Source organism: Echiichthys vipera (genome assembly GCF_963691815.1).
Source record: "Echiichthys vipera genome assembly, chromosome: 10".
Classification (NCBI taxonomy): Eukaryota; Metazoa; Chordata; class Actinopteri; order Perciformes; family Trachinidae; genus Echiichthys; species Echiichthys vipera.
Genome location: NC_139835.1, coordinates 21,954,112 through 21,966,218, shown reverse-complemented (window position 1 = coordinate 21,966,218; position 12,107 = coordinate 21,954,112). Strand labels below are relative to the sequence as shown.

At 41.2% G+C, this 12,107-nt stretch overlaps 2 protein-coding genes across 2 annotated transcripts; both read left to right on the top strand.

Moving 5' to 3' along the window:
• The first annotated feature begins 1,448 nt into the window (after positions 1–1,448).
• piga (phosphatidylinositol glycan anchor biosynthesis, class A) lies at positions 1,449–6,934 on the top strand. Its single transcript, XM_083921973.1, has 7 exons — positions 1,449–1,565; positions 2,074–2,550; positions 2,634–2,904; positions 3,126–3,258; positions 3,633–3,765; positions 5,372–5,578; positions 6,196–6,934. Exons 2-7 carry the CDS (start codon positions 2,104–2,106, stop codon positions 6,460–6,462), a joined length of 1,458 nt encoding a protein of 485 aa, XP_083778099.1. The 5' UTR covers positions 1,449–1,565; positions 2,074–2,103; the 3' UTR covers positions 6,463–6,934.
• Positions 6,935–7,727: 793 nt separating this feature from the next.
• asb11 (ankyrin repeat and SOCS box containing 11) lies at positions 7,728–11,606 on the top strand (the record flags this gene model as incomplete). Its single annotated transcript, XM_083921776.1, has 7 exons — positions 7,728–7,824; positions 8,305–8,384; positions 8,472–8,579; positions 9,319–9,469; positions 9,699–9,833; positions 11,207–11,395; positions 11,482–11,606. 7 exons carry the CDS (start codon positions 7,728–7,730, stop codon positions 11,604–11,606), a joined length of 885 nt encoding a protein of 294 aa, XP_083777902.1.
• Positions 11,607–12,107: the final 501 nt, after the last annotated feature.

The following is a 12,107-nucleotide window of genomic DNA, read 5'->3' as shown; positions in this document are numbered from 1 at the left end:
CAAGTACAAGGACCTGCACTGAAAAGGTTCAACATTACACATATGGAGAGAAGGGAAAAAATGCACATTTGCAGTCTTTTCTTTCTTTTTTTTTGTAGATATTGAGTTTGGCCTGCAACTCTGTCCCAGTTTTTTAATTTGGCACAATGTGAATAGGAGTTTGACAGTGCTGTCATAAAGTGTCTGTAAAGGGGAGACTTGTGAGTACCTATAGAACCCGTTTCATTCAGATATCTCGAGGTCAGAGGTCAACGGACCCCATTTAAAATGGACATGCCAGTTTTTCCCTCGCCGATCTTTAGCCTAACTTTGGAGTGTTATTGAACTCCCTTCCAGAAAAGCTAGCATGAGATAATTTTGTTTCCTATGATACCAATATATGCCCTCTGACTTTAAGCTATACCCTGTTACAGCCTCCTAAAGATGACCCCACCGGCCTCTGATTGGGGTGGCACCTTGGGTGACCAATCAGATAAAAACACCCCTGGTTGAGACTGGTGGATGGAGCTCAAGGACAGAACAAATTCAGACTTGGTTTGGTTTAGTTTGAGAAAATGTGGCAACATTCAGCACTTAGCACTCCGATTAATGAGTCGATTCAGTTCTCTGCCCTATCTACCCGACATTTCCATGGTTGTCAATATTTTCAAGATTAGTTCATGACCCAAAATCCATTCGTCAATCTTCAACCGCGGGGGCCTGAGCCGATCTGACACTGGGCATAAGGCGGGGTGCACATAGAGAAAAACAGAGACAGACAACCATTCACACCAGAACCCGGAGAAAACCCACGCAGACACGGGGAGAACATGCAAGCTCCACACAGAAGGGCCCCAGCCGGGATTTGAACGAGGAACCCTCTTTCTGGGAGGCAATAGTGCTAACCACCACACAACGTGCCACCCACCCCAAATTCAGCTAAATAATATAACATTTATATATTAGAATAGAAAAAAACAGAGTGGCAAACTGTTATCCAATTTCCCACCCTTTTCTTGCATCATATCAGCAAATACAGATACATGATGCACTAAATAAACACCATTTATTTTGCATCAAACAGCCTATATATATATATATAATTATAAAATATAATATATAATGAAAAAATAAAGCTTACATAATGGCAGTAAAATATAGCCTGGACGCAATACACAGAAAAAAAAATTAATAAACAATGTTTTTTTTGTTTTTTTTAAACAATTAATGGTTGTTCAGGCGATTCTAAACTTTTCGAGTAATCTCCATTTTTGTTTATGGTTAGCTTTTAGCTAGTTTTGGCTAAAGTTAAATTATATCCATAAGTAATGTATATTAGAGGGAAACTTATAAAACAGAGCTTTACTTACGGCAGATGGCGCCACCAACGGTCATAGATATCCATGGCAACAGCTGAACAGCGCATGCGACAGGTCCATGGGACGTCATTGCGTGTGACGTCGTAACACCAGGAAGTGAAACAGGCGGCTAACTGGCTAGCTCTGGACTAGCGAGTAGAAATGAATCCTGTTAAAGAGGTCTGTGTGTTTTTACAGGACTGACATTTGATTGACACTTTGTCCGCGGTAAGTTGGGGAAACTAGCTGCTTTAATGTCAGCCGAGTGAACAAAGTCTGTTAGTTTGATGCAATCATACAACGAGCTAACGTTGGTTAATATTAAACACCTTGCATTACTCCAGCTATTCTGTTAACTTAGTCTGTTTGTAAATACTTGGTTAGTGCTGATAAGCGAGCTTGAGTATCCCACCAGAGTTTATCTGATGGAAAATGCAAGTTAAAGACACAATTCACACTTAAACATTTCTGCTGCTGAGAGAGAAGCTGTTACAGATGCTACATATGACTGCCAAGGCTGGTTTATCACAGCTGTAGCCTGCTGTTATTACAGGGATACATGTTGGCCAACGTGGGGAAAGAAAGAAAACGGGTTAATTGATTAAAAAGTACTTGAGGTAATTAAAGAGACAGAATGGCAATTCTGAAACATTGTTGATATTAATCTGCAATAATGAGCTCTCATCAATTCATTTTCAGTTGATCTACTAATCAGTGAATTAACTATTTATTTCAGTGAGCTGCACATCCCCACAAGGCATCTACAATGAGCCGACGAAGGAGAGGGGCAGCTGTGAATAACACTTCATCTCAGAGAGCCTCTGGAGCTCTTGCAGAGGTGCCCAGGGTCCCCAGCAGGAAGCACAACATCTGCATGGTGTCTGACTTCTTCTATCCGAATATGGGAGGAGTAGAAAGTCACATTTACCAACTATCCCAGTGTTTGATGGAAAGGGGACACAAGGTGGTAATTGTCACGCATGCCTATGGCAGGAGGAAGGGTGTCAGGCACTTGACCAACGGACTGAAGGTCTACTACCTCCCCCTGCAGGTGATGTACAACCAGTCCACATCCACCACCGTCTACCACAGTCTCCCACTGATGCGCTGCATTTTTGTAAGGGAGCGTATCACTATGGTGCATGCACACAGCTCGTTCTCCGCCATGGGCCATGATGCACTGTTCCACGCTAAGACCATGGGCCTTAACACGGTATATGACTTATTATGAGCCAGGTCTCAAAATCATTATGCAAACCAAACCAAACCAAACCTAAAGCATGTTATCATTTACAGGTGTTCACTGACCACTCACTCTTCGGCTTTGCTGATATAAGCTCCGTACTCACCAACAAGCTTCTGACTGTGACGCTGTGTGACACCAACCATACTGTGTGCGTGTCGTACACCAGTAAGGAGAACACGGTGCTCCGTGCAGCACTCGACCCAGAGATTGTGTCTGTCATTCCCAACGCTGTAGATCCTACGGACTTCACCCCTGACCCCTCCCAGCGCCAAGACGACAGGATCACTATTGTTGTGGTCAGCCGTCTTGTCTACCGCAAAGGTACGGAGAAGCTGTTGTGTTAGACATTTAAGCTTATTTGTTCTTATTTGTTTACGTTCTAGGGGTAGTGTTACAGTGATTATATCAGCCAAATTAAAAACTCAAATATCAACTTAGTCTCAATTATAAATATTCAACACTGTTCGGGCTAAAATAAGCCTTTAAATAAGTATTGAATCATATTGTCAAAGCAAGTGTTCACAGTCGTTTCCTCTGTTAAGGAATCGATCTTCTTGGTGGAATAATCCCAGAGCTCTGCCTCAAACATCCAGATCTGCACTTCCTTATCGGTGGAGAGGGACCAAAGAGACTTGTGCTGGAGGAAGTGAGAGAGAAATACCAACTACATGACAGGTGGTGCTGGATGCTCATACGTCATGAGAATATTTGTGACAGGGATGTACCACTTAACTCCCTGTAATCTGTAAAAACATACAATCACACTTCTTTTCCTGCACCATTATGTTTAATCTCAGGTATAAATGTTGCAGCAGCCATAGTTCATTAACTGAAAGTCGACAACACTGTTAAGCATTTGTTGCATATTCATACAATGTCGGGAAATGATTGTTGTTAAGCCATCATGTTTGTAGAAATGCGGTGACTGTTGACAGTGTTGTGAATGTCAGGAATTAACCAGCAGTGTGGCATTGATAGTCAGACACATGGTTTCCGTGTATGAAGGTGGTATAACATATTCCTTACTATTTTGAACTGGTTCACTGTAGGGTGCGTCTGCTGGGGGCTTTGGAGCATAAAGATGTCCGTGGAGTTCTGGTGCAGGGTCACATCTTCCTCAACACTTCTCTGACTGAAGCGTTCTGCATGGCCATCCTGGAAGGAGCCTGCTGTGGACTGCAGGTGTGTTGGCATTCATGCAATAGTTCAAGGACCGGAACGAGACTGACTGCTGTCAGTTAAAAGATACAATAACCAGTTGATAACTGTGATAACTGATTAACACACTTGAGAACAGTTGGAGAACAGTAATCGATCATTAAAATCACCCCGTGTGTTCTTGGATTGAACTGAAAACCTGAGAGCTCTTGGTGCAATATTTCCTTTATCTAAGAAATCAAAGTGAAGTGTAATTTCCTGTGCTTACATTAACTATTTTAACACAAGAGTAGACACCTGCCTCTGTGTCTCTCCCTCTCAAACGGAATTTGCTTCCAGTTGATGCTGAAACACGCATTAATCTGTCCTAAAGATTCTGCTTAATTCGTGTCACAACCCAAAGCCAAGTAAACCATTCATTTTTACAGTTAACAAATGTATAAAACATTTTTTTAAATATGACAAATTAACCGTCACAACCAGCTTTATGAAAACAGCCTATTCATTTAATAGAATTGGCTTGACACGGCAGAAGATGTTGAAGTGTTCTTCACAGATTTCCTGTGGGTGTGTGATCGTGGGTGGCTGCTAAACTCCATCTCGTAGCACTGTTTAAAAGAACACAGAAGTTTTACACTCATAAGGGGGAAAAAGTGGCCGTCCATGGACAGTCTGTAGGGCAAGAGGAGCCAGAGATGGAAAAAAAAGAGGAATTGATAACAAAGTTTCAAATGACAGCAGCTGAGCAGCCAGAAACTCACGAGTGACAGAGGAAGCTGGGTCTGGAGGGTTTTTTGTGAGAAAGAGAAAACACTGTTATCAGGAACTATGTAAAGAATGACGATAACAGAGTAAAGCTTTGTTGTGCTGGGAGGACTCTTCGTCTAATGTAATGCTGTAAGGAACATTAACATGAAAGTCGTCTATGTCTGAATAATTAAGAAGCCATCACAGACGCATGAAGCAGCAATGTAACGTATTCCAAATTGGCCTTAAAGTATAATGTGTGGTATTTTGCATTTGAAGCAGCATAGAAGCTGTTAAAGGAATATTTCACCCTCAGACTGATTAAATTTTAGTTACAGTGTCAAATGTTACTCACCCTTGTTACCTTGAATTCTTGAAGAATAATTTGTTTTTCTCCCAAGCCTTCATGGTGAACAAAGACTCCCAAAAGTGATTAGTAAATGACGCTGCAACCTTTAACCGGTAGTTCTTTCTTTACAGCAGATGCATGTGTGACTTTTTTTCCTCAAGTATTAAAGGTCACACTGGGTGAATAACTGATATACAAATGATCATTTTGACAATGAAGTATTCATTTTAAGGGGTCATTAACAACAAGATGAAAGTGTTTTGTTTACCTACAGTGTGCTCTGGTCTGGGTGTGGTCCTGACATCACTTTTGGGTGTGGTAAAAGATGGAACGGCTCCCCAACCGTAACATTTATTAGGCTTTTCAGCTGTTAATTCACTTCTAGTGAAGCATTTGGTTTTTCCACATGGTAGAAAAACACTTTAAAATCATGAAAGTGAAGCTAGAACAGTTATACGCCTACGCTTAGTGTGATTTATACTGTGATTGTGTTTCTATACAATGTGTGCATCCAGTTTCTGTTGTATTTCTCAGGTGGTCAGCACTCGTGTGGGGGGCATTCCTGAGGTGTTGCCTGAGGATTTGATTACCATGTGTGAGCCTAACGTGCGGGCGTTGTGTGCTGGTCTTGAGACGGTCATTGCACGTCAACGTGCAGGGACTGTCCCCTCCCCCGCCTCGATCCATGCACATGTGCAAAACCTCTACACCTGGAGAAATGTTGCAGAGAGGACGGAAAAGGTAGTTTGACTAACACTGAAACCTTTCATTCAACCATATTTCTTTTAGTACATGTGCATGGACTTAAAACTTTCTTGACCAAAGCGAGCGACAGCCTAAGCTTTAGTTTGGATTTCCGGTTGTACACTTGAATGTTTTATTATTGTGAGGGTATGCTTTAAATAACTGGTTTAATATCATCTTAAATATTTTTTCTTAAATGCTGGGTATTGCTTTATGTCTATGAAAAAAAAAAATCATCTAATTTAATTTGACTTTAACTGGAGCTGACGAAGAAGCCTTTAGAAGTCTATATCAAGAGCAGAACAGCTGACTAATGTAAAATTCAGACCCCTTTGCACTGAAAGGAAAAAAGGCACCGGGCAGCTGCATGTTGTTTCACTAATACAGTTACAATAAGAAAGCCAAGCTTTCAAAATAAATACGCAGCAGGGCAGCAATCTGATTACTGTCCTGATGAATTTCCACATAGATACAGTAACCAGGTAACTTCAGTGCATGTAAACACATTTTCTGATTACCTGTGTAACCTGATTTTCTTTTGTGCATGTAAATCTACGGACAGTTCACACTGAATGATAGATGGTGACTCTGATCGTTGTGTTTTTCCCTCCCAGGTGTACGACCGAGTGGCCGGGGAGGAGGTGCTTCCCCTGGACAGACGTGTGCGGAGGCTGAGGGCTCACTGCGGCCCAGTGGCCGGCTCTATCTTTGCATTTATGGCTGTTTTAGACTTCATCTTCTTGCTGCTCCTTCAGTGGTGGGTTCCAGATCGGTTCATGGACGTCGCTGTGGACGCCACCGGCCCTCACGGACTATGGAGGCAGGAACCCAGCAGTAAAGTCGGAGCTCATTCTAAAAGTGGCGCAAAACCAAAAACGTGAACACACTGCTCACACCGTACCTCTGCCTCACTTCTAGTTGATTACATGGTCTTTGTGGCGCTGACGTGGTAACTGGATGCTGAATGTGCTCATGGTTACCCAGAACATTGTTTACATTTACTTATCATAAGGGACCTTGTGTTGTGTGAAAGCATTTTTTTTAATATGATAAAATAGAAACCTGTGGCGCCCATTGGAGCTCCAATAAGCACTGTTTCTATACTCAGTATATATTGCACAGAACAGAGGGAGTATAAGGGCTGCTTAACTGTACACTTACTGGGAAACTAAAAAGCCATGACCTAATTTCAGTTAGATGCATACTTCATTTAGAACAATGGTTTTGTTGGGAAAATCTACAGTTTGTGCAAAGCTGTATGTGCATCAGTGCTAATTTTTGCATCAGGAAAACCACTTCTTTGTTTAATAATTAGACATGTTAAATATTTATATAACACACCTGGGAGTTTTGTTGAGATGATTGTGTGGCTCCCAGACAATCCACTCTGGGAAATAAAGTGCATTTTCTAAAGTTTGATCATTTTTCATGTGTCATTTCATGTAGGTGTCTACAGAATTACAGCAGTGTTGCTTTTCTGGAGACCATTATGTGACACAGTGTGCCTAGAAACACATTAGATGATAGTTTTACAAAAGAGACGACTGTGGAATGAAGAGTGCCAGACAAAACACTGATTAGCTGTAAAAAAGGAGGTGATAGTGCAGGGATCGGGTGGCTTTTCGAGGCCAACGATGGGGATTTGCATAGCACCGTAATGGGATGTTGAACGTTATATCATGCCTGCAAAACAAAAAATGAGTTCATGTGGAGAGAGAACTATAATAGTAAATCATAGGACTTTGTTATGTATTAAATGTGCAACAGATCAGTAGATGTGCGTTTATTTTTAGAAATACACTTTGGAAAAAGTTATTTTATTGTAAGTTACAACATTTAGATCCTGTAGAATATTTTAGCCTGTGTCTGTCCCTCTGCTTGAAGCTGTTTACATGCACATTTGTTTTACTGCGTTATTCAAAGTGTATCGTCAGTACAGGCCCTTCCAAAGAAGCATTGTTATGCACATGCTGTAGACTATATCCATGGATTGGGACAAGGGTGGGCGGGAGGTGGTAATGTGGGGGAGGTGGCCAAAGACCCAGATAAGAGAGGGAGGAATACCAGCTCCAGGTTTGTGTATCCGCCTGGACGAGCTCGAGTCCTGGACAGTCGTTGAGGAGTCTTCTGTTGTATCATTTTCATCATGGCTGCTGTTCAAACAGAGGTTTCCTTGTGCTCACAACCTTGGACGAGGCCCATGTACATCTATGGGGGGTTGGCATGCAACTCACTGATGGCTGGTAAGTTCTGTCTTTGTCTTTTTTGGTCCTATCAGCTTTTCTTTTTTGTTGTGTTATGAGAGAAATGAAAAGACACACAACTGAATCACTTCTGTTATTACTTTAGGCTAAAAAAAAGTTGTTGTTGCTGTTTTTCAGCTTTGAACTTCTTTGCATTCACCAACTAATCCAGTGTCCTTATAGTTTAGTCCTTGATAGTGGCATATTTGCAGTCACAATTACAGATTGGTGGAGACCTGAACACTTATCATGTAAAGAGCATTTACTTGGCTCTGCAGGAGTCAACAAAACCCTGGGTGTGTATTGTTCAGTAAGTGTGGTGTTTGGGGTTGGGGTGACCCTGAAAAACCAGATAAACGTGTATTCAAATGAAGTCAACTTAACAATACAATGGACAGAGAGCAGCATCAGCTGGCCATGAGCCGATCAGTGTGTTTTCTGAATGTGGAGACCTTCCTGATCTTATTCTCCCTGTCTCAGACTTCTGGTCCGACAGAACTCCTCTCCATGAAGCCGCCTGCCAGGGCAGACTGCTACACCTGAGAAGCCTCATCGCTCAGGTAAACTTGGGTCTTTCATTGATTTGTGCACACAATGCAATACATGGTTGTATCTGACAGTTTTATCCTCTCTGATCTTCCTCGCAGGGCTTCCATGTAGACACACTCACCTTGGACAGAGTCTCTCCCCTCCATGAAGCTTGTCTCGGTGGCCATTATGCTTGTGCCAAGTTCCTGCTGGACAATGGTGCAAATGTAAGAACATTTTCTATTTTCAGAATTCACATTTGTTTTTGTTTTTTTCACACACTGTTTAATTTAGAGATGTTGGCCTCTTTAGATTCCATAGTGTTTCTTCTATCAGACTATTGGAGAGAAAACTTACACATTTAGGTGTTTATTTCACTGTCTATTTGCACCTGTAGAATACTCCTAAATTCACCAAAGTGAGTATTGGATAATGCCTCTGTTGCATATTTAAACTTAACATTTCAGAAAACCTTTGACATATTTCTCTTAATGTAAATACTGGGGAAGTTTTATGTTGATATCTATTAGTCAACATTTGAAACCATACTCACCTGTAGTGTGCTGCAAAATGTATGTAACTTTACTACCTATATCTTTAAAGGCCATTTTCTCAAAATTTGTTTTTTCTCACTCTGAGACAGAAATCTCCTCTCCAGTCGCACTTACAGACCCCAAATTTTCAACTTTTCATTCTTATCTTTTTGCGAAAGTTTTTACAGAAGGCTTTGTGCAGCGTAAGTTATAAACTGGGGAAGTTTCATGGTGATATATACCTGTAGTGTCTCCCCTTAAAGCCATGTGTGTTTTATGGTATTTTATATTTTACATCCGGATATGAGAGATTTATTAAAGGGGAACTCCGCCAATTTTACACATCAAAGTTTGGTCTTCACATGTCTTGGGGAGTACTGCATTATGATTTTTTTTTTTTACGTTACCTGTTTCCTTTGATATTAATCAATAGGTGGAGGCGGTATCAACAGATGGCGCCACACCACTCTTCAACTCTTGCAGCAGCGGGAGTGCTGCTTGTGTCAGGCTTATGTTGCAGCACAGTGCCTCCATCCACACCCCCTACCAGCTGGCATCACCAATCCATGAGGCAGCTAAGAAAGGTGTGTGTGTGTGTGTGTGTGTGTGTGTGTGTGTGTGTGTGTGTGTGTGTGTGTGTGTGTGTGTGTGTGTGTGTGTGTGTGTGTGTGTCTGTGTCTGTGTGTGTGTCTGTGTCTGTGTCTGTGTGTGTGTCTGTGTCTGTGTCTGTGTCTGTGTGTGTGAATATAAACACGTATAAGTGTAATGACATGATCTGCCAGTGCACATATTCTGATGCTGTATCTCCATCAGGTCACAGGGAGTGTCTGGAGCTGCTGCTGTCCTATGGAGCTCACATCGACGTGGAGCTGCCGATGGTGGGGACGCCGCTGTATTCTGCCTGCATGGCCCGGGCTGCAGCCTGTGTGGAGGTGCTGCTACATTCGGGTAAAGTGCAGTTTCACACAAAGTCAGGAACAATCATAAGTCTTTTTATTCCCCAACAGGGAAATTTATAGAGTGAAAAACGTCTCAGCCAATCTAGTGCTGCTTTTTCTGGTTTCACCTTTGATTTCTAACAATGATACGAATAATTCTAGATTTATAGAGAGCTGTTTAAAATACTTCAAGGCGCTTTACACAAGTTAAAGGTGAAACACACCAAAGTAAAGTAGGACATTAAATCAATGATTAAAGGAGAGTTTCTCTTTGTCCCGGCTAAAACATGTGGATACCCAAACTGCAACATCTCACCAGAAAGGGAATATCCTGTCACTGGGCTACCGCATTATGACTTTTTAAAAACGTTCCTCTAATTCTCGTTGCATTATATATATTCCATACTGAACAAGATCAAATCAAGACACCAGGGTTTTGAGAGACAGGTAAACCACATACTACAGAATTTACCATGTGCCCCTGGTAGATTATTCACTCCCACACTGTGCCGACATACATGCTAAGGGATGGTATACAAGAAGCATAATCCAAAGAAGTCTACACATCTCATGAATTAGAGCTGCAATGATTAGTCAATCGAAAGGAAATGAAGCGGTGACTATTCTGATAACTGATTAATTAATTCAATGTTATTTATAGCGCCAAATCATAACAAAAGTTAGACTTTACATATAGAGTAGGTAAAGACCACACTCTATGACGTATTTCTGATTTACATATGATTTGAGACTCAACAATTCCCCCATGAGCAGCAACAAGTTGCACTATCTTTAATAAAAATAGTAATAATTATTATAGTTATTATATACAGTATCAATAGTATCAGCAAAAATACCAAAAGAAATCTGGTTCCAGCTCCTCAAATGTGATGATTTAGTTGTTTTTATTTGTCATAAATGATAGTAAACTAAATGTATTTGGGTTTTGGAGTGTATGTCAAGCATAACAAGACTATTTTATAGACAAAACAATGCATTAAGTAATTAATCAGCAGTTTCATTAATAATTTAGATAACATCAGCAGATTTTTTTTCTCCTGGGTGATTTTTAACTGTTTATTTGTCTTCCCATTTTTTTGATTTTCCATGGAAACAGAAAACTAGCATACTGGTTCAGAGAAGCACATAGTTTTTATGGCAGGTTTAGATTTGTCGTCTAATTTTGCAATGTATTATATTCAAAGTTCTGCTTTAAGTTCACACCTTTTCACCTTTTCACAGAGTTTCTCTCTGTACGGGGTCCTAATTATAAATATAACTGCGGAGGAAACATTGATGATTTCGATGGTTAAGGTCTAAATCACATCATTTGTCTCTTCTGATTAATTTACTTAAACCATTTCGGTTTATGTGCATGTGTAGGAGCTGATGTACGACTGGGCTGTGGGCAGGACAGTCCCTTACATGCTGCAGTTCGAGGTGGAGGAGCCAACGTAGTGGATCTCCTGCTGGACTTTGGTGCTGATGGGTGTTGTAGGAACGCAGAAGGAAAGACTCCTCTGGATCTGTCATCGGCAAACAGCGCAGTCAGACTTGCACTGCAGAAAAAAGGTATGATGTGTAAACTCATGCATGTTACATAAACCAAATGTATTTATGTTAATGTAATGTAACAACTCTATCCGTTCTGCCTGCAGGTCCCTGCTCTTTGTCTCAGCTCTGTAGGTTATGTATTCGTCGAAGTCTGGGAAGGAGTCGTCTCCACAGAGCCTCCGGCCTCTTCCTCCCTCACAGTATCAAAGACTTCCTCCTTTACCAGTGAGACGTCTCTGCCCTGCTGCCGCTGTGGCTCTCTGGGTGCCACATGCCCTAAGTCGTCCGTCTCATCTGCGCCTGGCCCTGAAGGCGCAGGGAAAAAAGACACTCAGAGATCGGGACTTAGTCATCTGTATTTTCTATGGTTGCTTTTAATATAATGATTGTTATTTGCACATTACTCACGTAAAATGCTTTGTATACAGGTGTCATATAGTCATATAGCAGTAGTTTTAATGTATCATGTTTTGTATTTTTATACCTTAAATGAAGTGCTTTCCATTTGGTGTGGATTTCATATTATTCCAAAATGTTTTTAAAGGGGAACCCCACCATTTTTACCTACCTCAGAGTTTACACACGCTGGATAGTACTACCGCACACCTGAAAAGAGTTTTACAAAGCCTTTTTGTGTGCGACAGAGGGAGCTGCACACAGTGACTAGAGGCAGTGTCTGTTGACGACTACAAGTTTGAAAATCTAGGGAGTCTGAAAGAAGTGACATAAA

Bases quoted from the DNA above. Each gene is read 5' to 3' on its own strand.
- piga (XM_083921973.1), top strand. From the start codon at position 2,104: ATGAGCCGACGAAGGAGAGGGGCAGCTGTGAATAACACTTCATCTCAG. The intron at 3,259-3,632 runs GTGGTGCTGGAT...GGTTCACTGTAG, and splicing joins AAATACCAACTACATGACAG to GGTGCGTCTGCTGGGGGCTT. The intron at 3,766-5,371 runs GTGTGTTGGCAT...TGTATTTCTCAG, and splicing joins GAGCCTGCTGTGGACTGCAG to GTGGTCAGCACTCGTGTGGG.